Genomic DNA, 27,496 nt, shown 5'->3' with positions numbered 1-27,496 from the left:
AGTTTTTACCCCTGTCTGTCCCAACAGGGGCTGGAGAATCAGGAAAAAGCACCATTGTGAAGCAGATGAAGTAAGTCCCTGTGGCGTTGGGATTTGTACTTTTATTAATAATTTTTTGTCATTTGTATTATCTTGCTCATTCCACATTGCTCTCCAGGCCTGGTTTCTGATTCGCATACACACATGCACACACACACACACACACACCTGGATTTGACTCCCCTCCCCCACGCCCTACGTTGGTTCTGGGTCCTCCACCCCAACTCCCGGGTGGGTGTTTTTTTTTTTTTTTTTGCGGGGGCGGGGAGGGAAGTGAAGCGCCTGTAGTTGTATGAATGACAGTGTCCGCCATATTGATCAGAACATCACACTATTGGCATGATTATGATCATTACTCTTGCTCCTTGGGTGTATCACTACCTCCTTTTCTATCTCTGTGTCTCTTTCATTCTGTATTTCTCTCTCCTCCTCCCCCTCCCCCCAATTCCACATCTTTAATCCCACTTGCCACTGCTCTTCTCCTGGGGCAGTGATTTTGAACTTGGCTAAAACATGGAGGGGACCCAGCCCTAGACTGGGGTGGAGGATCAGGTGTCTGCTGTTCAGGGGTTTGGTGCTGAATTGGAGGTTGTGGTTTCTGCCCCCCACCCCCGTCCCCCAGAAAAGGGGTTAGGGGAAGGGGTATGTGGTAGGGGAGGGGGTGGGTTTCCAAGCAGGTGTGACTGGCACAGCTGTATCCAAGGCAGAGGTGGAAGGGGGACGCTGGTTGAGGCTGAATGCCCGTCCCTTGCTTCCCCCCCCCACCCCCAGCGTTTGCTCTCCTCACAGGGGCAGTTTTCGTTCACTCTGTGGCCTTTATCAATGTATTTATTTACACTCTGCAAAGGCCATCTTCCTTGTAATCTACCCACAATGCGGATTTCAGGCCCCACTTTCCACCGCCCCCTTCTGCCTTAGATATCAGTTTCCCCTCCTAATTAACTGGGGGTGGATTTGAGTGATGGTTGAAAATTAAAACAAAATGGGATATTCCTTCCCTTCCACACTTTCTCAGTAAGGAGCCTCGCCCCTCCTTCCCACTCTCAAGCTTGCTTCTTGCCCCATCCACTTGGCAATTTCTGGTGAGCCCACAGGCGGCTTTACTTGGGAGGGGGTGACCTGCGGGGAAGGGGTGTGCGCCCTCAGGGCCTCCTGGCCCTGCTGCTTCCGTTGGCCTGTCAGTTCGGGACAGAGGAGTTCGTTAAGACCGTTTAGCGAGGATTCCACGTCGCTTTGCTGTGACACCTTCGTGCACACACAGCTCCTAATTAGGGGTTGCTGTGCAGTAAACAAAAATGATTATTTTTCAACTTGACAGAATAGCTGAAGTAATTGCGTCCCGTAGGAAAACAATGGAAAATAACCCCTTTCGCGGAAAGGTGGGTGGGAGACGAAGCATGCTTGCGGTTTCAGACCCAAGATGCAAAAATTCTTGCATGTGTAACAGGCATGACAAGCGGGTTCTAGGCGGCGCCATGATGGTAGGGAGTAGCGACTCGGAGACAATTTACCCACGTCTGCTTGACATATTCTTATTTTCGTTCGAGAGCTCCCTTGGGCTTTCTTTCCAGAGGCCCTCTTGGCTCTCCGCACCCCTCTGAGCCACGAGTAATTTGGCCTGGGGCTTCTCTGGAGCTTGTGCAGCCCAAATGGATGGGGAGGCGGGGCCTGGGGAATTGCTCTTTGCAACAAGGTGCATGTTGCATCTGCCTGGAGCCCTTGCAGGTCGGTAAATGCAAGCAGCGCCACCCCTCTCTCCCAGAGGGGGATGTTTTAGAACTTCAGAAGTCTGTAATCTGCAGTGGCGGCCTCAAAGCCAGGTAGAAGCCCCAGCCACCGAGGCTGGGTGAGGTTTCAGGCGTTGCGAGTGGTGGACAGCGCCCAGCTGAGGCCGGAAAAGTCGATGGGGCTCAGCTCGGTGGCGCTCGGCTCGGCTCGGCTCGGCTCGGTGCGGACTGGGCGCGGGGCTCGGAGGGACTCGGCAGTGTTCGGAACGGAGTCGGTGCCCCAGCGGAGAGAACCGAGCCGCTTCGGAGGGGGCCGAAGGCATTCGGAAAGGCTCGGGGAAGTGGGTGGAAAGAGTCTGCAAATTAACTTTGCATCCACCAAGGCAACTCCTTACCTGCTTTTCCCCGAACATGCCCTATAAATTAGGTTGATTTAATAAGAAGTTTAAAAATATATACTGAATCCCCCAAAGGTTACGTCGCCTTTTTTATTCAAAGAGAGCTGAGTTCTCCAAGGAAATAGGTGTGCCATTTTAGAATGAAAATTCCCAATTATGTACTGGGGTAAGAAATCTTAAATGAAGGCTATATGTAGACTTTTCCCGGGAAAGTCTTATGTGTCTCATATTTAGTTACACTGAGGAGGGGGAAAAAGTCAAGCCTTTGATGTTTGAGATGGTTAAATCAGATATCAGAGCATTTCTTCTCTTTTCCGTGTACGCTCCCCCCCTCCACTTTTCTTACTCCCACAGGACACATTTTTGGAGAAAAATGTCAGGCAAAACAGATTTTGTAGGTAAAAGTATTAATATTTTTTTAAAAATACACCAGCTCTTTAGGAAATAGGCCAGGTTTGTTCAAAACGTCAGTGAAAAAGATTTCTGGCTGTGTAAATTTTGCACAAGGGACCCTGGCATCTTGTCCTCCTGAAGCATGCATGAATGGCAGCTTTTCCTGTGAGCCCTCCAGCTTGGCTTGAAATAAATCAGATCAGGGCCTTGTGCCAAGCTGGATGCAGGACTTGTTTTATTAACCACAAAATGTGGGATTGGTGTCACTGTATCCTAGTGACAAATTCTTTTGAGTCCTCCCTTGCAGAGATGATTTTCCCAATCGCCACTTGACTGAAAGTCACTTGAGTCAGGAGACCTGTACTGTGGGTGGGGTGGAGCCCAAAAATCTGGGTGGCATTTAAGAAAGCAGTTTTGGACTTGCCTATGTAGTGTGATTGGTGACCAACCTATCAGGCCATATGTATGAATTAATTTGGATGCTGCGTTATTTCATCTGGATAGAAGAAATTAAGAGAATCCTCCATGAGTGATTGCCCTGTGAGAATTTGATGATTTCCTAATGGAGAATGGAGTTTAATTGCTCCTGTTGGATTGAAAGAATATTGATATTCAGATTATCACCAGACCCTTTTAAATCAGTGTTTCCAGAAGAGCAAAGAGCCATTCCGTTGAGCCCATATTCTCATCCGTGTGTTGTGGCGTGCTGATTGGAAGGAATAAGCTTCCATATATGCCATAGTAAGTGAAGTTATATGACAAAGGACTGACTAGTAGATGCTGCTCAGAAAAAAGTATTAACACTGACATCAGGCTAGGAATGTTGCAGGGAGACTGACCTTTGAAATTCTTTTGCTTGATACGTGTTATAGTGGGAAACCTCCGTCTATTTAAGAGATGCCACAGATTAGACCGTCATTTAAAAGCCTGATTCTTAATACTTTATTAAAAGTTTCATTTGAACATAGCTTGCTGGGGTGTTTGTTTTTTTTTTCTTTGCATATGTGATCGTGAGTTAGCCTTTGGGAGCTCTGTGTCAGACAATCCAAAACATAATTTCAGTACTGAGAAATAAACAATTGATCATTGAAACAGCACAAATAAAATTTTACACACACCATGAGGATTCAGTGACCTTTTTTATTATGTGGTATTTAAATAATTCTGCTCATTAGGAGGCCATGACTTCACCTGTGATATGGCCGCATCATTTTTGCAATCTGTGGGAATCTTTATTCAGACTAATCAAAATTTTAAAAGGAGGTGTTAATTTTATTTAATTAGCAAAACCCTTACAAAGAGCTCTCTTGAAGAATTATATTTTATGAAGTATGGAAGCAACAGAATATCATTTTAAGGGACTTCCCATTTTGAGCCGTGACAACTGTTAGGGCTACCTACCTGGTGAAAACGTAAAAGGAACTTGTGGAGTTGCTGTAGGCACCACAGTTCGCCCTCATTTGAGGTGTTGAGTTTTCTGTGATGTCACGTTCAGGCTATCTGTCTCTGAAGCAGTAAGTGGATTTTTAGAAAGATAAGAGAGTTGGAAGGTGGCAGTGAGGCGTGGCCTGCAAGCTGCTGGCTTTATATATAAATGGACACAGTAAAATGGAGCACTTTGGGTGTGAGCTCATTCCCAAGGTGCCTGCTCAGTTCCACTGTGAAACAAATTCCAGGATTTGCCTGGTGAAGACATCCTTTCTCACACAAATATCCCAGCCCTTACAACAGGTTATGATTCTGAGGACAGACCCCATCCTGTTGGGGCAGGGAGTCTTAAGACGTCACCTGCTACCAAAAGCTGGGGGTGTCCTCCCACCAGCTGGACCCTGCCTTTGTAACTAGGGTGTCTCCTGTTTGGCTTAGGTTCATGGCAAGCCTGTGTTCATTCAGCACACTGCTGTGCAGCACCTGCTAAGTGGAAGGGAATGGCCACTTGCAGCCATCACTCTGTGGAGTGCAGCCGTTTTAAAGGGCGTTTCCTGCACATCCCGGAAGGGTCCCATGTGGAGGCAGCACTCTGGAGAGCTACTCTTCTAGATTTGTGGACTTGTTATTTCTGCAATCCTCTCTTTGGCTGCTTTGCCCTTCCCCCTTCCTCCTGTCTCCATGTTTATTCAAATGGATGCACCTTGCTCTCTGGAGACCGCGTGAGCGCAAACAGAATGTCAGATCAAGTAGCAGATGAGTTCTCCTTTGCTGATGGATGGTGCTCTCTCCCTGCTTACTGTTCACTGAGCTGTAAATACCAGCAGACCTTCCTGCCAGAAGAGTAGCAAACAGTCCACCTGATCTCCTCAGGAATCAGCTTGGAACTCTTGAACCTCGGTTACCTGTTGGATTCTGAAGTAGAACCTGTCTGCTTGTTGAAAGGGTTGTTCCTGATTAGATTAAATGGATGAGGCTTCATTCAGGATCGACATGGCTCTAACAGAATCCGGAGTTTCTGTTCTCTCAGTATGGGACTAGATTAGATTTGCAGTGCTCAGAGTCAGAGTACTGTCTTGTTTCTCTAGCACTTGGAACTCCCTAGATTATAGTGTGCTCCGCAGCATGCCACACCTGCTAAAGATAGGGCAGGTCACTCATGTTTTTCAGCAGCTCACAGTACCCTATCTCTGTTAACACTGAAGATTTAATATGAGTAGAATACTGTCCTGTTTTTCTGACATGTGGTCAGTCCGTCTGGATGCAGGGACTTGGTTCCCTGTCTCCCAGGGTGTCTTGAGGCTCTCATTTCTTACAAAGCTAGACAGACCATTATCACAAGAGCCACACCGTGATCTGAGAGACAATAGACACGCTGGGAAAGGGATGATTTCAAAATGGGAAAATATTTTAGAAAGGGTTACCCCAAGACTTGACACTGGCAAAGAACAGCTTTTGATGTTGGCAAAAGAAAACTCTGTGTGTGTGTGTGTGTGTGTGTGTGTACACACATCCTACATTAATTTAAGAACAGCTATGTTCTTAAGTACCCAGTACTATGAGTAGGGCACTTTACCTTATGGATTGCATCACCGTAAACAGCTTAACGGTGCTCGGATGATCTCCATTCTTTTTTTTTTTTTAATATTTTATTTATTTATTTGACAGAGAGAGACACAGCAAGAGAGGGAACACAATCAGGGGGAGTGGGAGAGGGAGAAGCAGGCTTCCCGAGGAGCAGGAAGCCCGATGCGGGGCTCAATCCCAGGACCCTGGGATCATGACCTGAGCCGGAGGCAGATGATCTCCATTCTAAGAATTTGTTTAAATTTGTATCACATTCTTACTTTATCCTGCACTTCCTGCTCATACACAATACCAGTCAGAAAAGAAACCAACAAATCTGGCATTAGCATAGAGGGGAGGGAGAGGAAGGAGCAGCGGCCTGTTACCTGTTCAAGCAAATAGCTAATTTCTTTTTTAGAGAAGCCGTTTAGCATGCATCTCTAAAATTGAGAGTGATTAAGAGCATGGACTCTGTAACCAGACTACCTGGCTTCAGATCTTAGCTCTGCCACTAACTAGGTGTGTAACCTTAAACAAGTTGCTTAACTTTTTGTACCTCAGTTTCTTTGCCTGTAAAATGGGGCTGATAATAAAAACACCTAATAGGGTTGTTGAGAACAGTAAATAATGTAGTATATGAAATACCCTTATAACCATGTTCTAGAAATCATTATAGAAATGTCAACTGTAGTTTTTATTCCTTTGACTGATTAGTGGGTGTTCCCTTCCCATATGGAGTTCTCTTCTGAAGTACGTGGGCCTTACCTTCCTTGAGAGCCAGAAGGGGAGTGCTGTGGTTCATGCTCATGGCTTCTTTCCCTTGCCTGCTCTGCAGCGCCAGTTATATAACACACTGTGTTGTCATAACTGATGTGACATTTTTGATGGTGCAGCTGCTTCAGCCCATGAGGCTGGAGTGATACTGCAAAGAGTGGGAAACAGCACTGGACCAGGAGTCAAGACAAGTGGCCCTACCCCTGCCTCTCTGGGGGTTCTGTTTCCCCCAGCTCCTTCCCTGTTCTAAGTGGTCCACGAAATTGGGAACTGCCTTCATTTTCAGGGCCTTGGCATCTTTGATGTGAGGTTCTAAACATAAAAGTATTGATTACAGTTCCATTCTGCAGGGGTAGGGGGTAAAAATGAAAGCTCTTTGAAGGCCAAGAGAATTGCAGAATAGCAACCTCAACCACAAAGCTTTGTCAGCCAAGAAAGTCATAGTCCTGAGAGGCATTTTGAGGAAACCACCTCTAACCAAACTTTCCTTGCAGATGTGGTTCTCAAACCAAAGAGGAGGATCTGAAAGTATCCTGTTAGTAAAAAACAGGATGTTTCTGGGAGAAGAGCCCCAGTGACATGTTGGAGGGAGAGGCGGTTTGTCTGTGGCTTCCAGGATTCTTAGAAATGGAGACAGCCTGGCTCCACTGGAGATGGCTACAGATGAAGGAACTTGCCTCGGGTCAGGTGCCTCAGATCCCAGGGGTTGGGAGATTTGCAGACCAGTAAAAGGGGAGGATCAGGAGAACTGTGTTTTAACTTTGACTCATTCTCTAATTTGACTTTGGGCAGGTCATTTAGCCCCTCTGAGCCTCAGTTTGTTCATCTCTTAATTAGAACGTGGGCTTTCACCACAGAATTTTTCAGGCCTCTTTCAGGTTTCTAGCTCTAAGATCCAGTAAATGCAAAGAGAAACCTAGAAGCCTGAAATGCAGGGGGGAATAGTGGGAGTATTTACCGCCCACAGTTTTTATCTGCTGAGCCATCTTTAGTTCTAATTTTCTTTACAGAGAAGAGGAAAAACATTGTGCTTTTCATAGCACAAAAAAATTTAAGTAAAATAAAATCCTCCAAGGCTAATAGTCAGTGCCCTGAATTTGTCCCCCTACTCACTTAATTTCTCAACCAAGAAGGAGGAAAGAAAAAAGGGGAATAGCATGTAAGGATAGTACTCCACGGCCAAGAACTTGCCCTGAATTCTCTATGTCATAGCCAACCGATAGGTTTTCTGTGGAAAATTGTTACTTTATAGGGACGGCTCCCCCATGCCATAAAATCAAACCCAGGTCACCTGCCTCCAGGGTCTCAGAGCACTAATGCTTATTACATATTGTCAGTTAATTGTGTGTGTAATGTATCTGTCTCCTTTGCTAGTCTTGGTGCCCCCTCCTTACTAGGGCTCCCTAAAGCAGGGATGGTGACTTATTTTTGCTCATAATACAGCACTGAGCCCAATGTCTGGCACACAGGAGGTACGTCATAAATGCTTGATAAATGAAGAAATGAGGTTCACAAGGACCTCAAACTCACTTGTACATAAGTCGGAATAATAATATTGGAAGCCTTTGAGGATCGTAGCATTCATCATATTCAGTGCAATCCGTTATCCTCATTTGTTTTTTTCATATCAACTGATGAGGAAAAACAGCCATCAGCTCCATCTTACAGATGAGGAAGAGAGGCTCAGAGAAGATGGGTGGCTTGCTCAAAGCCACATAGCTTCATAAGTGACAGTGATGTATTCAGACCATGATTTCTTTACTTCCAAAGCCTATGTCCTTTCCATTCTAACCCTACGGGGTTCTTACTAGACCACCACCAGTGTGGGCAGAGGAGAGCTGGCAGACTGGGACCCAGTACCCATCAGCAGATGAGATGGCACTAGCTTTGGTTGAGCACAGTGGCTGAGAGAATAGCAAGTGCTAGATTGGTGCTGGGTTCCTTTTGGAGGTGGAGGTGGTGGCCATCGTCATGTTTGACATTGATTCTGACACCAGAATGTTCCCTAATCATCGTCTGGACAGCTCCTGAAATCATTTTCTGTTGCTGCCTCAGAAGTGTGGGCCGTTTGTGGGTGGCAACAGAGAGAAGCTGCCACTGAATACTTTGGCTTTGGTGGAAGCAGGTGGTTCAGAGGAGACTTGGGAAAGACAGAATAGTAGTGTATACATCCATTCAACTATCTATCCATCCATCTATCCATCAATCAATCCATCTTTGCATCCATAAGCATTTACTGAGCATCTGCTGTATGCTGGACATATACATGATGTCATGGAAGTAGAGAGGAACGTCTAGGTCCCTGCCCTTCAGGAACTTAGACTGAAGGGAGTGACATGTAAAGGATGCTTATTCTTCAGAGCAGGAAGCCCATGAGGCTGTGGGAGGATGGGGGGCACCATCTCTAGGCAGGAAGTTCAGGGGGAAGTTGACCGATGGGCTGAGTCTTAAAAACAAGTGGTAGCTAGCCAGGTGGAAAAAAGGAATGCCAGGCAGAGGGACCAACATGTAAAAAAGCTCTAAGATATGTCAGCATATGGAGCAGGCTGGGAGTGTAAAATAACTCGGTTTGATTAGAGCACAGTCTGTAAGAGATCATCCAGAGATGAAGGAGGAAAGAGGAGACCAAGATAGATCATGAAAGGTCTTGTCTACGGTGCTGAGAACTTTAGATTTTATTCTGAATACAATAAGATGCCACCAAGAGGGCTTTTTTTACTGAGGTGTGATTGACATTATATTACTTTCAGGGTTTCAATGTAATGGTTTGATATTTGCATAAATTGCAAGATGATCACCACAATAAGCCCAGTTAACGTCCATCACCACACATAGTTACAGATTTTTTTTTTTATGATGAGAACTTTCAAGAACCATAGGGTTCTAAGGAAATGGGTGGCAGGATCATTTTTTTGCACTTGAGAAAGATCACTTTTGTGGGCTAGAGAGAGCCATGCCTAGAGGCTAAAAGACCAGGTGGAAAGTTATTTTTGTGATCCAGGTGGGAAAAGATTAAGAAGTAACTTAAAGCACTGGATTGGGAAAAGGAAACCAACTAAGAGATATGTGGGCAATAGAATAATTGAACTTATTTGATAATCAATTGGAAGGGTGTTAGGGAGGAACTTCATTTTATATATTTATTTATAAGATTTTATTTACTTATTTGACAGAGAGCAAGGGAGCTCAAGTGGTGGGGAGGGGCAGGGGGAGAAGGAGAAGCTGAAGCAGACTCCCCACTGAGCAGGGAGCCTGATGCAGGGCTTGATCCCAGGACCCATGAGATCATGACCTGAGCCGAATGCAGACACTTAAACACCTGAGCCACCCAGACACCCTGAGGAACTTCATTTTAAAGGATGTAGACAAGGGAACTCTTGGCTGGCTCTGTCAGAAGAGCATGTGACTCGATCTTGGGGTCATGAGTTTGAGCCCCACATTGGCTGAAGTGATTACTTAAAAAAAATAAAATCTTTAAAAATAAATAAACAAAGGATATAGGCAAGAATGAGTCCAGGATTCCTAGTTTGGGCTACTGGTGGGGTGGTAGTGCCATTCCCTGAGATGGAGCAACACAGGAGGGAGAGGGAAGGCCTGCAGAGAAAAATGATGACTTTCTTTGTTCATGTTGGTGAATCTTATGGCTCATCTAAGTGAAGATCCCTGGCAGGCAGTCAGATATGTGGGATAGGATGTAGGACACACCTGTGGGGGAGGGTCAGTGTGGGATTCTGTGCTGCTGTGGGCAGTGGGAGCCATGAAAGTTGGTCACCTCACCAGGCCAAGTGAAAAGGCAGAGGATGCATCCCCCACCACACTCACATGCCCCATGTGACAGTCATTTAGGAAGAGGAGACTGCGAGGGAAACCGAGAAGGGATGAGCTAAGGGATGGAAAGGAAACCAAGGTGGAGCAGCAGCATGTAAGCCAAGGAAGGAGGGAAGGAATTTCCAGAAGGAAGAGGTTGAGTCAGGTAACGGCAGTAGTCAAATAGGCTGAAAACTGACAGGTGCCCAGTGGATCTGGGAAGTTGTTGATGAACTTGGCAAGAGCAGTCCCAGTGGAGTGGCATGAAGAAAGCCAAATTGCAGTGGGCGTTAAGTAAGCAAGTGGGACTGAGCCAGCAGAGGCCATGAATGGAGACCCCTGGAAAAGAAACATGGGTTCTCAAAGGAAAGGGACAGAGGGAAGAAGGGAGGGAGTGAATAGGGTTGAGCAAGGGCTTTATTTTTATTGTTTGTTTGGCTAGCATGGTGGGACCTGATCCACTGAGAAGCAGAAAGGAAAGGGCCCAGGTGGTGGGAGATGTTGAAGGTATAGGAAAGAAGAAGTGGTGGAAGGAGCAGAGCCCCAAGAGAATGGGCAGAGACGGGGTGCAGAGTATGGTTGGGCAACCTGGTATTGACACGAATGTGCATCACCTTCCCTGAGACTGCCAGAGGGCAGTGAGTATAGGGAGTGCATAGAGAAATTTGGAGGGAGGGATGATGGGGACAAAATACTGAGGGGATTCCTGCCTTACCTTTAATTTTGCTGAAGTGAGAAGAGTTAAAAAGCAACTGTGCTCCTTTACCAGAACACCAAAGACTGGTAACCTTTCTTCTACTCAAACCATTCATTTATTCATTTACCCAGTATTTATCTAGCACCTGTTATGTGTTAGGCACTGTTCTGGGTGCTTGGAGATTCAGTGGTGAACAAGTCAAGTCCCAGAGGACTCAGGCAATAATTTCATAAACAAATAATCAGGCATAGTAATTGCAGACCGTGAAAAATTTTCTGGAGTCACACCTTTGAGTAAGACCTTACACTGATCACCGAGGGATCCAATTCCTGCCCTCAGAGAGTTGAGTCCTTTGAAGGAGACAAATTGGTGCCATGAAGGCCCAGAAGAGGCAATGATGGAGTTTAATTTGGACAAGGGCTCAGGATCACACATGTCTCAAGACAGCTAGGTGGAGAAATGAGAGTTCAGTGGACACCAATTGTTTTACTCTTTCCAGGCTGTTCCAGTGAGGCTGCCCATCACTGCCCCTTGCCACTTGAAGATAAGAAGTGGGTGTGTGACCCAGGCCTTGCCATTCACAAAATCCCATTTCCCTGGCCACAGTGACTGGGGGATGGGATAAGACTCAGTCCAGGCCAGTCAGAATCCTTTGGAATTTGATAGTCAGTACAAGAAAGAAGCTCTTCATCTGGGATCCCAGCAAGATCTTCACTGGGTTGCAATGATGAAAGCCAGGAGCTGTCTGGGGCCACTTTTCCATGTCTCCATTACTCTGCAAGGAGGAAGCTTGCTTATCATGGGAGAGACTGAGGCTGTGAGAGACTGGGACATGAGGGAGGGAATGAGGAGAAGACAGAGACAGAGGAAGCCAGAAAGACATCTGACAGTAATTATTATAATCTCTGAAGCTGGCTCTGTGGACCTGAAAGTTATGTGAACCAGTAAATCCCTTCTTTTACATAAACGATTTCAGCTGGAATTGTCTCGTCATCCAGGAAGAAGAAACAGTGTGAGCTAAGCACAGAAGCAGGACTCAAACATGCAGGGCACCATCAGGGAGCAGTGGGCAGTCTTATGTGACCAAAGGGCTTGTGGGAATATGAGGAGAAGTAGTTAGAAAGGAAGAGCAGAGCTAGATTGTGGGGTTCTCAGACTGCTTTGCTAAGGCGCATATACTTTGAAGATAGAATAGGGTGCGCTACCCTCCATGGTAGGGTAGTAGGGTGCCAAGTCAGGAGAGCTTGAAGTGGAAGACCAGAGAAGATGCCTAAAAGCAGAGAGAGATTTTGTCTGAACTGGGAAATTGGAAGGAAAGGCAATGAGGAACTGGGTGGGGAAGAGATTTGGGGAGGCAGAATGGGTGAATCCTGGTGTCTAGTTGAGCATAGGGAGGAGAAGCAAGTTGATCAGACAAGTCCTCCCGGTTTTGAACCTGGGTGTCGGAGTTCAGTGATGCCATCAAGTTAGGAGGCATAGGAGCGGGGAGAGGGGTAGTAGACAGAAGAGGGCAAGTCAAAGTACAAGCACGAATTTTGGGTCCTTGCAGGATAACCTTTGTATTACACTCACATCATTCAGGGGTTGTCTTAGGAAGTCGTTCTGGCCTTTAGAAGAGAGGTCAGGGCTGGCAGGAGGATTGGGCTCAACCGCCCTGTGTGGTGAGGCCGTGAGAATGGATGCAGTTCCCCTGGGGTGTGTAATGCAGATGGAGAGGAGAAGCCCCCCACCCCATTATGGAGGTGAGCAGGGAAACCTGCCTTAGGTAGGCTCATATGTAGCTCCCCCTGCGAAAAGAGACTGGGAGTCAGAGGAGCACCCTGCTGAGAACCCCAGGGAGGGAATGTGCTTCCGGAAGTTCTGTGTGACAGCAGGGTTCTAGTCCATGGCACTGCCAAGCTAGATAAGGACTGAGAAAGGGCCATTGTATTTGGTGATTGAGGCTATTACTGGCCTTTGAAAGAGCAGTTTCAGATAGAAGCCAAACTCAAGAAATTAGGGTGGATAAGTCTGGACTAGGAGTAAAGAAACCTGAGTGCTGCCTAAGCTCTGTCCCTATTTAGCTTGATGGCCCCAGGCAAGTTCCATAACTTCTCTAGGCCTTAGTATCTTCACATATAAAATTAGGAAACTGGATCGAATGATCTGTAAGCTCCTGCTCAAGTCTTGAGGTCATAATTTAAATTTTGTTGTCCAGCAAAACAGATGTTTTCGTGGCAAAGGAATTCCCCACCTTCTCCCTTGGCCACCCCCAACTGAGATAATAAATTATAACAAAATTAAGCTTTTAGAAGTCTAGTGCTAATTAAGAAAGAAAACTGGGGCATCAGCTCAGGGAATTGTGGACACCAGTGCGTGTGCATCCACGCGTGCTCTCCACTGAGAGTGTGGAGCCCTGTGAGGTAGGAATTTGTCTCCGAATGCTACCACGGTTTACAAGAGCAGGATCCTGTGCTCCTCTTCCCTGGGGAGGAGTGCTCAGGATGGTTCCAGAGTTCAAATACAAAACCGCCTTGGGGGGCCCCTCTCTCTGAATTCACATGACTGGGAGAAGGAAGGTTTGTGAGCCTGAGCTGGCTGTGTGGGGGAGCTCCAACCAGGGTGGGCGAAGAAGAGCCAGAGGCACCCATGCCTCAGGAGAGAACCAAGCCTGAGGTCACCAGAAGGCAAGGGCAGGGGAGGCAACAGCTCTGTCTCTCAGGCACTCTGTGGCCCTGTCAGTGGGCGACTTTGGGGAAGGGATGATAGAATGGCATCTGGTTCTGAGTTATTGCTGGTCTTCCTACCCTTTTTTTCCCCTGTGTGCAAAAAGGCCTGTCATTTTTTAATCCTTTCCTAAAAGCTTCAATTACATGAACCTTACTATTCCCTAACTTCTCTGGCTCCTGTTTGTTCATTCTGTGAACACCAGTGGAAGACCAATCATGTGTTGGCGCTAAGTTTCTAGGAACAGAGCTCTTAATAAGACTGACAGGCTCCCTGCCCTCAAGGACCTTATAGTTTTAGAGAAGGGAGATAAACAGTAAACACGTAAATGAGTGAATAAGGTCATTTCATACAGTGATATGTTCCAAAGGAGGAAGTAAGGCTGAAACAGAAGAGAGTGGTTGGCAGAAACGAGGGATAAGGAAGAGGGTCAAGAAAGATCTGAGGAAGGGGCGCCTGGGTGGCTCAGTCGGTTAAGTGTCTGACTCTTGATTTTGGCTCAGGTCATGATCTCAGGGTTGTGAGACCGAGCCCTGTGTCGCCTGCTTAAGATTCTCTCTCTCCCTCTGCTCCTCCCACCCTCCCGTGTGCACTTGTGCTCTCTCTCTCTCTCTCTCTCTCTCTCTCACCTAAAAAAAAAAAAAAGGATCTGAGAAAGAGGGAATAGCAGATGCAAACACCCTGAAGCAGAAATGAGCAGAAAGAAGGATAGGGAGGCTGGACCTTAGGAAAGGGAAAGTGACACAAAATGGGATTAAAGAGGCCTGGTGGCCATGCAGAGAGAGGCATTTGGGTTTCATGCTGAACGCCATGGGTGGTTGAAATACAGGACAATTTGACCTGACTTATGTATCAAAAAGATCCCTCTGCATTCTGAAAAAAGCAAAACCATAGGGACAGAAATCACATCACTGGTTTCTGGGGATGGTGGGAAAGAGAAATTGACTACAAAGGAGCACAAGGAAACTTTCAGAGGTGATAGAACTATTCTGTCTCTTAATTATACGTGGTCATGCAACTATATATGTTTATCAAACCTCGTCAAACTGTATACCTAAAAAGGATGAATTTACTGTAATTAAATTATAATTCAATAAATCTGACTTGTAAAATGTACACTATTTAATTAAAAAAGAAAAAGAAAAGAATTGCAGTAAGCTTTAACAAAATCCCTTCGGCTGTGTGTGGAAGACGGAGGGAGTGCACAAGCCTTGCATGCCCTAAGCTGTGCCCTCACTGCTGGTCTCACAGTTGAGCCTCTATTATATGCTTTTCCTGGTGGCTTTGTTAGGTCAGTTTATTGATGTGTGTTCCCAGTTTTCCCATTTACTTAGCTTTCCTTTACAACTGGCTTGAGAGCTCAGTGGGGGTAGAAGCCATCTGCTTCCTTCATGTGGGCCCATGGTAGATACTTGCTACATATTATTGTCCTTACATTTGAATGGTGCTTGAGCGCTTACAAGCTGCTTCCACGTTCATTATCACCTCTGGGCCTTACAACAGTCCTGTCAGGCCACATACACAACGCCTGTATCCCCATTTTATAGACTGAGAAACTGAGGTGAAAAGAAGTCCGTGTAGCAAGATCAGAGAAGCATGAATCTTGGAGATCTTAGCTTTGCCATTTGTGGACTCTCAGTGTGATTTGGGGAACACTATTTAGTCTCTTGGAACCTCAATTTCTTAATCATGAAAAAGATGAAAAGGAAACACACCGCAGACACACTGTGAGAACTAAATGAAGTAATAGAGCTAAAAGCACTTAGCACGTAGTTGAAATTCACTAAATGTTAGCTGTTTGTATTATTTTTACTATCAGAAAAAAGAGATTTATTCAGGGCAATATGGTCAGTACGTGATGGAGCTAGATCCCAGTTTTTCTGGTTTCAGGTATGTCTCTCCTTCATCACATCACTGGTAGGCAGTTGATTGGTCCTTGACTAATTAATTACTTTTTACCAAGTTAGATCCTTCAGTGCAGTCACTGATTAATTCAACAAATACTTAGTAAGCACTCAGCGTGTGCTCAACACTGTGTAGGATATAATGGTGAGCCAAGACAGGCTCCACCTCTGCCCTTGAAGATGGAGATGCCCTTACAATAAGTAAGCACTATGGCCAGATAAGAGGTGGAAGATGCTGAGGGAACACCTGCATCAGTTTAGGGTGTGGGAAGACTTCCTGGAGGAGGTCACATTGAAAATGTCTTTTTTTTTTTAACAACAACAAAAAAAGCCTTTTTAGTTGTGACATAAATTAATATACATGCAAAATGTTCATTTGTTTTAAAAAACAAGCATTCATGTAACCATCACTAGGTAAAAAAATAGGATGTTGCTAATGTCCAGGAAAGTTCCTTAAATATCCCTTCTTGATCACAGCTCTCTCCCTTATTCCCTAACTCCTGACTTTGATGGTGTTTCGTGATCTTTCTGTAGAGTTTACCACCCACATGTGTATCCTGTACTCATATAGTTCAGTTTTCCCTGGTTGGGATGTAACTGGAATCATACTCATATATTATTAAGTCTTATGTATTTCCTTCAGTATTGCGTTTGTATTATTCATCCACATTGTACATAGCTGTATTTCATTTATTTTCATTGCTATAAGTACTCTATAGCATTCTCTTCTGAATATTTATTTTTTCTGTGAATTATTTACAAATATTTGTGTATATTGATGAATATGCTATATATCATTGACTTCACTGCCATATAGTACACATCGTTATTTACCAGCTATGATTATACTATAATGTATTTATCCATTCTAGTATTGATATGCCTTTGGGTTATTTTGAGTTTCCTTTACAAAGGATGCTGCTATGATCACCCATGTGGACATATATCCTAAGGCACATGCCTCTGTGAAGCATTCTTTGGAGTGGAATTGCTGGGAATATTTACCTATATTAGATAATGCCACATTGTTTCCCAAAGTGGTTACTCCATTTCATACTTGTGCTAGCAGACAGAATTCCTGTTATACCAAATTCTTGACAATATTTGGTATTGTCAGACTTTGACATTTTTGCCAAGTGTATAGGTGAGCAGTAGTCTCTCACTGTGCTTTCACTTTACGTATTCTTGTAAATCAGTACAGGTCACTGGTGAGATTGAGCAGCTTCTCACATACGTATTGGACATGGGATTCCTCCTTTTGTGAAGCACCTGTTCTTTTGTGACCGTGTAAATTAGGTTGTAATTTTATTATTAATCTGTAGGAGTTCTTTATATGTTCTGGATACTAGTCCTTTTCCAGTTTTATTCATTACAAATATTACCTCCCATTCTCTAGCTTTTTTCATTTTGTTAATGGTGAACCATGATAAAAAGATGTTCTTATTTTTAATGTAGCCAGAATTTTAGTCTTCCCCTTTTTGGTTATTGTTTCTTGTGTCCTATTTAAGTAATCTTTCTTTATCTTCAAATGGTAAAAGCTACTCTCTTTTTTTGCCCTCTTCAAAAAGCTTTGAAGCTTTTTTCTTCCACATGTAGGTGTTTAATTCACAGTTCACCTGTAATTCTTGTATGTGGGGTAAGATAGGGGCCTCGTTTTAATTTTTTCCCTAAATGATACCTATTTGTGCCAGCATTGCTTATCCAAACGGCCACTTTTTCAGGCACTGTTCTGTAGAACTCTATTTTAAGTCATGTGTTTATATACGCAGGGACCTGTTCCTTGTCTCTTTAGACCATTGCACTAGACTCTGTTCTTATGTCAGTACCACATTGTCTCGGTTACTGCAGCTTTGTAACGTGTCTTGACGTTTAGTTTAGCAAATCCCTGCTCTCGGTCATCTTCATGAGTGTTTTGGCTGTTCCTGGCCCATTGTGTTTGCACATCAGTGTTAGACTCAGTTTATGACACTAATCTGTTTGGATACAACTGACGTCTTTAGATTGGACCTCTTGAAATCTTAAGTTTTCCTGATCCATGAACATGTTACATTTTACCATTTATGTAGGTTATCATAATTTCTCTTAAATATATTTATAATGTTTCCCATAGAGGTCTTATATACTTTCTGTTAGATTTATAGCTAGATACTTGATATTTACAGGGTCTTGTAACTGCTTCTTTTTTTGATTTGCATTTTGTATCTATTGGTGGTATATGGAAATATGATAGATTTTTGTATATTGATTTTGTATTCATGAACCTTACTTTTTATATAAGTTCTAATGGTTACTCTGTAGATTGTGAGGCCCAGAGAAGGAAGTGACCTGTCTAGGTTCCCATAACTAGCTACTAACAGCTAGCAAGAATGAGTGTGGTTCCATTTCTTCCATTTCTACTTCCCAGCAACTGTTCAGGAAGGGTTGGGATAAGCCAGCAGGGAGAAGGAAATAACATTTACTGAACACTTAACTATTTATGACGCTTACTACACATGATCAGCTTGACTCTCAGTGGAGGCTGATTTTTGGTTATCCCCATTTTATAGATGAAGGAAGTAAGATTCAGAGAGGTTATTCAAAAAATGTGTTGAGGGTCACACCTTGGTTCATCACTGAGAGGACATTCCAGAGTTGCAGGAGTCCTATTTCTCTTTCATACATATACCAGTCTGCACACCTTCTCATTCCAGTTTAGATACGCACAGAAGTCTTTGGGCCTCCTACCTTCAACCAGGCTATCTCCCAGGGCCCCCGCCCTGTGCAGATCTGGGGCGCCTCTAATAAAGCTATATTATCATCTTCAGACTCACACGGGCCTGCTTATTGTCAGCTCCTGGGTTGAGTTCCTACCCAAAGTCCTGAGATCACTTTCACCCTGCCCCCCCCTCCATCGTTCCCTCCCAATGGAGAAAATTAGTTCACAACTTGTTGGGTTCTAGGAACCAAATTAGGAGTTGCCCTGGGCATCTTGTTTCAGTCCTCATTTGAAAATACGGTTGGGGTTTTATGACCCTATTTTGTTATACAGTGGACCAGAGAGAATTTATGGTTGCAGTCCTTCCTGGCACCCCTTCCTCCAGTCTGGCCGATTGGCGGGAGCTGCCTGCACGCAAAGAGGAGGTTTGCTGTTGCTGGCTGTGCAAAGAAATTGTGAAATGCTCTGTTTGTGAACACAGCCCAGCAGTGCTCTATTCAGTATGACAGCTTCCTACTCTGAAACACACGGCCCTTCACAGGCTGACTGTAAATTATGCAACCCCGGAGTTAAACAATGAGGACCAACGAGGGGAAGGAAGGGGCAAGCTGAGGATTGCGGCCTGGATCTACAGTGGTAGAGCGCAAACTTCAGTTATTTGGCGATCCGATGGGAGGAAGGTCTTTAGCAATTGAGAAAAGCCAGGAAGTCCTGTCACAGGGCTACTTGTGAGAGTGGGTTTTAACTTTTTTCAAAATGTAAATGTTCTTTTCAAACTCTGTTTATCAATTCAGGGAGAGTTTTCGAAACTAGGAGGGACATTTACAAAAGAAAGTAGTCATATGGCGTTACCGAAAGTAACTGAATGCTGTACACAGTATTTAACCTTTGTCCTGGTGGCCCCAAGTCATCACTTTTTTCTTACTGCTTTGTGCTAAAAGTCAGCAGTGCCCCTAAGGGCGGTTGACGTACAGACCATTTCCCACCCCCGCCCTCCCTGCCGTGCCCCCATGGTTTTGGAATGCAATTAACTCCATTTTGATATGCCTTCTGTAATTGTCCTGTCTCTTCACTTGCTGTCATCTGTCATGTCTTGATGCTTTCTGTGTTCCTGCCTCGAGCCTTATTTCCCTTCTCTGGTTCTACTCTGAATCTGGAATGGCCTGGAAAACTACATGACTGGGTGTGTCACAATAGTGTGTAGGGCAAGAACAAATAAGATATAAGCGAGGACCTCTTCTACGAGTAGGGTGCTTGTGCTTTAGTGCCCGGACCTTTCTGCACTTCTGCCTGTTAATGGCACAGCATTAAGTGTGTATAAACAAATTGGCAACCATGAACTGCTCTACAAATGTGCGTGATGGTGACACGGTTGGTGTTGTTGTGCACTCTGCTGCTCAGAGTTCTCCGTTGTCCTTCATGGCTCCTGGCAGGGTTTTGATTCACAGAAATTGCTGGACAAGTAGCTTCCCGATAAGGGTGGTGCATTGTCATTTGTTACAAAAGATTCTGGGCTGGCTTTAGCCTCAGGGAGGCTGGGATGTAGGATCTCTTTAGCGGAAGGGTTCTGCTGGGCCCTTTCTGTACAATGGCATGGGCACACATGGGTGCCACATGGGGTCAGGCCGTGTGATCGGCAGGGACATCCCCAGGAGCCCTCCACAGCGGTGGGCACCAGGACATCCCCGCACCTGCATGAGAACTGCAAGGTCACTCAGAGAAGCCAGGCCAGACCCAGTTGCTACTCTTTGGTCAAGACCTGCACTAGCGGTTCTTCCAGGGAAGAAGGAATGTGGATTTGGCCATTTTCAGATGTTCGTAGCCCTCATAGTAAAGTGTTTAAAACCCCTTGGTCAAAATGCTCTCCACATATATTGTTCGTTCATTTTTTCACTCGCAGATAGTATTGAGTGCCTACTGTGGACGGAAGGGGAGTAGGGAATGTGTTACCATTTGTAACAGTGGTCTGGGAAGGCCACCCTGAGTAGCTGAAATTAGACCTGATGGAGACAAGGGAGCCTGCCACGTACAGTTGGGGAAGAGGGAATGAAAAGGCGAAGGCTTGGAGTCTGTGAGGAACCACAGGGAGGTCTGCATAGCTAGAGTCACAAATGAACCGGGAAAAGGGGTCAGTGATTGTTTAGAGTGTGGGGTCAGAAAGAAAGGTCCATCACGAACTGCATAGACCTTTGTCTTGTGGGCGGGCATGTAGACCATTATTCGCTGCAAGGCCAGCAGCTTGGGGGTGAGGGGTGGGGTGTCCTGCGTGGGTATGTGTCCTGACAAAGGACATGGGAGGGAAGGAGCCCAGCCAGGAACAATGTGGGTTGACACTGCATGGCCTAGGGAGGACCAGTCATTTCTGGCTAGCCTTCAGGAGACAGCACTGAGAGTGTGGGCCACTCCGTCCTGCTCATCTCCTAGTCGAGGAGGCTCATCCCTGACTGCAGCTCGGCCGCCAGCTCTGCCACAGCTCAGTTCCCAGACTCTGAGCACTGAGGCTTGAACAAGGACGGGGAGGCTGTCCTACAGACCCCATTCAGGGTTGCTGACCCAGGTGGCCTTGGTCCTGGACACACCCAGCAAGCAAACATGGTGTTGAGGTACAGATCCTGAGGAACCAGAGCCACAGGGCATATGTGAAGTATAACCAGAAGCTTCGGTGGTGTGCAATTGAACACATGTGTTAATATGTTCATTTTCATGTGCTTTAGGACAAAAGGTCTCTAACACATCAAAACCATAGTGTTAGTTATAGTGTGGTTTAGATTGAAGTTAAAGTAGCAGGACTTTTTTTAAAGGCCTAAAAACCATGAAGGTGGCAAAAAAAAAAAAAATGTTTTGATAGTGCTGTCCTCAAACCTACCATCAGCATGGCAGTACTGGTTCCGAGCAGGGGTTCCCGTCCCTCTAAGGGACAAGAGAGTGCCTTGGAAGAGCTCCCCCTTTGTCATCTTGGGGCGGGGGGAGCAGTATCTCTGTCCTAGCCGCAGGTGCATGAGCTGCCCCGCTCAGTCATCTTCTTCCCTACACTTGCCTGCCAGGTGCGTCTGTGCCTTTGCCTGGGCCTGGCCTGGCCCCCTCACTACCGCCTCAGCCTTTCCCTGGGTCTGGTGCATAGAGTCTCCTCAGCCGTTTCCAGAAATGCTGCTCTTGCCCTTGGCCGTCCTGCTCAACGACTTCACATGGTTTCCTTTCACCCTCTGCATTGGGTCTGAAACTGCTCTGAGCTTGGAGAACGTACCACAGTTCAGCTGACCACACTGATCTGGAGCTGCCTCTTGCTCTGTAGAATGCCTCTCGTTGGCAACCCCCCGCACCCGCCTCCATGTCTGCCTCCATGCTGGATGCCTAGGCAGGCTTGCTGCCCTCTTCACGTGCGGGGCTGGCCTCCAAGGGCCGGCTCAGGGCTCATCTGCTCCGGGGGCATTCCTCTGGATGCGAACTCACACCGGTATCTCCGTTCTCTAAATTACGTTGTATATGGTGCCTGCACCACAGCGTTAGAGTTTTTTAATATGCTGTCGTGGGTCCTGAAAGATTGCCCCTTTGTTGATCTGGGCGTCACAGATAGACACATGAGTGCACACGCGCGCACCAGTACTGGCACAGTCTTGCTCACCGCAAGCCTGCCCATGAGCTGTTTGGAGAGAAGCAGTTTGAGCATAGTGGTGTAGTGCACCAGCTTTGGTGTTCGCCCTGCCTGGTTTGAATCCTGCCTGGGCCTCCTTTGAGCTTTGTGACTTTGGGCAAGTAGGTTTGAGGACCATATGAAACAGAGTGGAGAGTGTCTAGCCCCATACTAGGAACATAATAATAACCATGGTTGTTAATGGTTCACCAATTGGCAAATATTTGGTACATGTAAGACTTGCTTCTTCATCTAGGTTGTAAACCTCCTGTGGAGGGAATCCCAATTCATAATCATTTCTACCTCATGAACCAGATAGGTCTGCGGTACACTGTGAATATTCAGGGTGAATTTACATAATAAATCGAGGAGCCAGTTTACACTGTTGTGGGTTTTCTTGTAAATTGACTGTTGGGTATAGAAGAAGTTTTTGCAATGCTTATGTGAAACTTCAGTACATATACATGGTATGTAATATTTGTGTATTTGGGGCCCCAGTGGATTGAGAATTGCTGAGCCCATCACACCACAGCTCTTTATGGAGCACTTAATGTCTGCAGGGAGAGGGAAGGGCTCTGCTGCCTGCCCGCCTGTGGAGGGAGCCTCCATCTCCGACTCCCCTGGCTCCCTTCTCACAGCCTAGACCTGTACCTATGCTCCCTTGTCCTGCACATCGTCAGTTTTCAACTCCTTCCAGCAGGGGCTGGGGCCAGATGTGAGCAACAGAGGGGTTTGTGGTGGGGCCTTTCCTTCTTATGCATCTCCTGCTAAGGGCAAACACCTAAAAGAAGTGACATCTTGATCGAAGCAGTGCTTCCACAGGTCGTACAGCTATGCAGATCTGTTGAGCTGTACACCTAAAATGTATATGTCTTACTATATGTATTTTTCTATATGTGCCATTTCTCAGTCCTTTAAAGGGTGGTCATGGTATTTTTCGTTAAACCAAGGGCCTGGGAAGTTAAGCAATGCCCCTCTGAATCTACCAGCCTCGGGAGAGTCTGAATCTGTGGGGAGCAGGGAGGGGTGCTCAAAAGAGGAGAGCATGCCCCAGACACCCCGGTTTTCCCTGCTCAACTGCTAGCATCAGCCATCTGTGAACTTCCTTCATACCCCATGTTTTAACCTGGGAATGGAGGACTGGAAGGAGATACCCCAGCACCCACTTTAGATACCCTGAACTGCCCAGCACCCAAATTCATGGCCACAGCCCTCTCTGGCACAAACCTGCCTGCCACTGTTCTGAAGCCCTGCCTCTGCCATTTGTGGGCTAGGAATTAGCAAGTCCTTACCCTCTCTGAGCCTCAGGGGGGTTTTACCCCCTCTAAGATGGTAATAAGACCTACATTATTAGTCTAATATGGTTGCCAGGATTAGCAAATGAGATCAAGTATGTGAAAGTCTTATAGGGATGCAAAATATAAACTATCAACTAAGCCCGCCCCCAAGCTCAGCATAATTCCACCAGTGTCTTGAGAGCCCAGGTTTTGAGAGGCTGTAATGCCCAGGGGTTCAGGGTGAAGGCGCTAGAGGCAGACTGCCCAGGTTCCTTGGTCCTGGCCCTGCCACTTGCTAGCTGAATGACCTTGGCAAGCTGCTCACACTCATGGTGCCTCAGTTTCCTCGGTTGTAAACTAGGGATAATGACAGCAGTTGCCCCACGGGGTTGTACTAAGGATTAGATGAGTTAATTCTGGTAAAAAAAACTGTGCTCAGGGCCCAGTTATGCAGGTAATACTACCATGAGCAAGGATGTCTGCTAAGCGTTGAGAGGACATCTTTATTGAGCAGAAATGGGGATAAAAAAATTTTTTTTTAAGTTCTCATTTGAATAGAACTGCTTCTTGCACTAGCTGTATTTTCCATGACTTGGGGCTTGAGATTGATTATTTGCTGTATTTGGTAAGTTTTTTCCATCTTGAAAACTTCAATCTTTCGAGTTTGCCTAATAAAGAAAGGCCCCCTGCGGCATCAATTGTGAGCTCTCTGATTTACAATTCAGCGAAAAAAGTGACAGACTGGGTCTTCTTGTTCAATTCAAGGTGATTGCTGCATAGTCATTTTTAACAGGACACGACATTTAGCTAAATGCTTGCAGCGAGGTAGTGTGCACATTAAATTCAGGATGGTGGTTATACAGGCCGAGCCTCTGCAGCTTCCTCTTATGAGCCTGGATTCTAAAAAGTCCTATACAGCTGACATACTAGCTTCAGTGCTGCCCACGGTGGGCAGGAGACCCCTATAATTAAAATCAAGTGATGACTCTTTCTTCAAGTGATGACTCTTTCTTCATCCAGCTTTTTGAAGGAGGACTTATGAAGCCCTTGGCTGGATACTGTAAGGAATGCAGAAAGTAAGAGAGCCAAATTTGTTGAAGGTCGGCCAGGTGCCAAATGTTTTACATGCATTAAGATGATTTAGTCATCAGACATTACACCATGAGTTAGGTATTATGACTTTCTTCTTACAGATGAGAAAACTAAAATAAGGGTAAGTCTGTTGTCCAAGTTCACCATTGTGGGGTGTGGCCAGGATGTGATCTCAAGAGCTTTCTTAGGACCCTGTGCTTCACTATTCTAGGATTACCATTCCTGTTGTGTTAATGTATTACAAATGAATGATCTTATTTCTGAGCAGCTTAAAATCAAGTAGGAGAGATAAAACACATCGGTAGATAAACTGTAATACACGGTAAAGTCCAGTAAGGAGCAGAGAATGCGCTGTGTATGTTCCAAGGAGGGAAGGGGCACTTACTCAGGTGGAGGCAGGGGAGGTGCCAAACAGCTTGTAATCTGAAATCAGTTCTATTGTGCTTCGCGCTGTGATCCAAATGTCCAGTGCGTATTTCTGATATTCTAAGGAATGCCAAAAACAGTTACGAAGCTGTGCCGAACCATACGTGGGCTAAGCAATCCTCTCAAATGGTCTGCCGTGGCTTCCCTCTTCTTTTCCTTACTTTCCTTTGCAGGAGATGGAAATGCCTCCTTGCTTTGAGTAAAGCTGTTCTCTCCCCAGGCTGGATGCTCTCCTGGTTCACACTGTCCCGAGTCAGGAGACAATTTGTATCTGGGCCTCGGATGTCTTCTCTGGTAGGTGGGAATGGACCATCATCCAGCCTTTCAGTTCTTGCCGGGGTGTGAGTCGTAGGGAGGAAGTAGGATGGGAGGTGCCAATGTCAGCGGAGAAGGCAGAGCATTCATGTTCTGCTGTGGTATGTTTGGCAAGAAAGATTTCCAGCATAAAATTCTCCTGTAAAATGTGAGATGGTGAGACCTGATGGTGAACTTGGGGCCCAACCAAGCCATCCACCATGCTAACTGGCTCCACAGGCCACTTGAGAACGGCGTTTTCCCTGCTCCCATGAGAGCTTCGCCACAACTTGCTGGTGCCCTGTTGCCTGATTCCCTAGGACAGGCTCCAGGTCCCGGCTGCTGTGGCCCTGCCTGCCTCTCCGACCTCTTCCCTCGCCAGTCGCCTTGCCTCCTCGTACATTTGAACCGCGCTCATCTTCCTTCAGTTTCTGACACAGACTCTGTGCTCCTGCCTGCATCTCCTGGCCTTGGTCCACATTGTGCCCTATTCCTGGCACCCTTTCTACCCTTCTCTGCCTGGGCCAAATCCTACTCCCCGTCCAGGCCTCAGCACAGACAGCACTTCACAGAAGCCTTCTCTGAACCCATAGGCTACTGGGGTTCCCATTGCACGGCGCTCAGACCTACCCACTGCTCCTTCTATGATCTTTTTATTGTGAGTGTACATCCACACCTTTTTGAAAATAGGAAAGACACCACTTTGAGGGACTGTGCTCAGTTGGAGTCATTCCTTGCCTCCCCCCCTGAGCTATACTTCTGAGTTGACCTATTCCAGAGGGAGGCCACTGCACCCTAGCGACATGTATTTTTTTTTTTTTTTGGAAATGTATTTATGTTTTTATTTCAGAACAGTCAAAAGTTTTGAAGTACCATTTCAGTCCATATCACACTGTATAAGCACTTTGGTCCTTCTCCCTCCCTTATCCAAATGCACAGATACAAAATGTAGGAAATGTGCAACGTGCATCTTAGAAATAGCAGCATCCCCACAGGGGGCCTCGTGAGATCCTGAGGACTCAGCCCAAAATGGGCAGCCCACTCCTCCGCCTCAGCACAGCCATGGTCCAAAGGCGAGTTACATCTTTCTGTTAAAATGTCAAAGATATTAAATGTCCTAATGTCAAGGACTCAGTTGCTGGTGGAGATACTGGTGCACTCAGGAAGCAGACTGGTACCTGATTACCATGCCTTTTGCATCCCAGTGCATCTTGGGTTGAAACCACCACACTGGTTAAGGTCTGCTCTGATTAACCCTCCCCTCTCTTGAAAACCCCAGCTTAGGGAGGAAGTTCCTGTGTGGTTGAAAAGTCAGCCAGGCTTGGAAAGCTAAGGTGTCCCGTAGCATCTTTGCTCTTGCTTGCGCCCTCTCAAAGCAAAAGACTTCTCAGGAGTCCCCTCAGTGGGTCAGACCATCATGATTGTAATTGTCTTCCAGAAAGCCAGAGGCCTTTAAAGACTTCTCTTTTGTAGCAGATAATTAGAGATCTTTCCTTCTCCTACCCTGTGCCCCATCCCCCAGGTAAAGATACTAACACACAAAGAAGAATTTTAACTTTTTCTAGGTTACACAGCAAACCAGAAGTCAAGACTTGAACCCACATCTCTTTGACCCTTGATGCAGGCCTTTGTCCATTGCCACATTCTACTTTTTATGTGGCTCTGTCATGACTTCCTCTGTTCCCTGGAAGAATCCTAAAACCCCCAACCTACAAAATAGCCCCTGAGAGAGAAGCATCTGGAGGTGTGTGCTAAGGGTCCCAGAGCAGAGGGGAAACCTGCCTTGTGGCTCCCGTCAGTATAAGACCCTGATGCCTTGGGCTCGCCAAGGTCTGAGGTTCTGAATTTCTAGAACTAGAGAAGGCCCTCGTCAGTCCAAAAATCCAGCAAAGCAGAGGAAGATGGTCTATCTGCCTGATGCTGAGAAACTGTACGACTGGAATGGTAGCCGCAGAAACATGCCAAGAAGGGTAGGAGACGGAGGTGCTCGCTGACAGAGCTCTTCCACGCCTCCTGTTTTTGTGAAACCTTCCCACAGCTCCATGGACAGCTGTGTGGGACAGATGTCTCTGGCCTCTTTTTACAGGGAAAGAAGCAATTTGGAGACCAGGGACCTGGGATGGGGACTCAGACCTCATAGCCTGGGGGTCTGCCATTGTACCCACCTGCCTGCAAAAATTCACCCCCACCTGCCCCGGGCACGCTTTCCTCTCCGCATGAACACAGCACCTTGGAGGATGCTTTCAGAAATCATTCTTTTAAAAATCATTTACTAAGAGCCTACTACAGCGAGATTCCATGTTAAGTCCCAGGCTTCTGGAACAGAGGGGTGCTTGAAGTTTCTCCTGCAAGTGTCCGAGCCTCCTGGAGGAGGGTAGGTCCTAAAGCTGGGGTTCTTAATGTCCCTCGGGTCACAGACCTCTTTGAGAAACTGATGAAGCTACGAATCTCCTCAGAAAAATGCTCCTGTGTTTTTGAATGTGAAGAAACAGTGTTTGTGTATGGGGTTAACAGTCTCCCAAAGGCAGCCCCCTGACCCGCCACACCCTGCGTGGGGTGCTTCTGGATCACAGATAAAGAAACTCCGGGCCAGATAATGAGATCGTAGCCTTATACCTTGAGAATAGTTGTTAATTCTCCAA

General features: G+C 46.1%; 1 protein-coding gene across 4 annotated transcripts in view; it reads left to right on the top strand.

Moving 5' to 3' along the window:
• GNAO1 (G protein subunit alpha o1) overlaps nucleotides 1-27,496 on the top strand; it is a 170,536-nt gene that overhangs the window by 1,099 nt on the left and 141,941 nt on the right. For all 4 annotated transcript variants that reach the window (XR_012375765.1, XM_073884401.1, XM_025852425.2 and 1 more), the window contains exon 2: nucleotides 28-70. Coding sequence is in view for 3 of the 4 variants with exons in the window: in XM_073884401.1 (XP_073740502.1) it covers nucleotides 28-70 (43 nt within the window). In the remaining variant the exon portion in view is untranslated. The remainder of the gene's footprint in view (nucleotides 1-27; nucleotides 71-27,496) is intronic.

This window comes from Callorhinus ursinus, unplaced genomic scaffold, assembly GCF_003265705.2.
Source record: "Callorhinus ursinus isolate GAN/ISIS: 27379988/994484 unplaced genomic scaffold, GSC_fseal_2.0 scaffold56, whole genome shotgun sequence".
NCBI lineage: Eukaryota > Metazoa > Chordata > Mammalia > Carnivora > Otariidae > Callorhinus > Callorhinus ursinus.
This window is presented reverse-complemented; position numbering and strand designations above follow the sequence as displayed.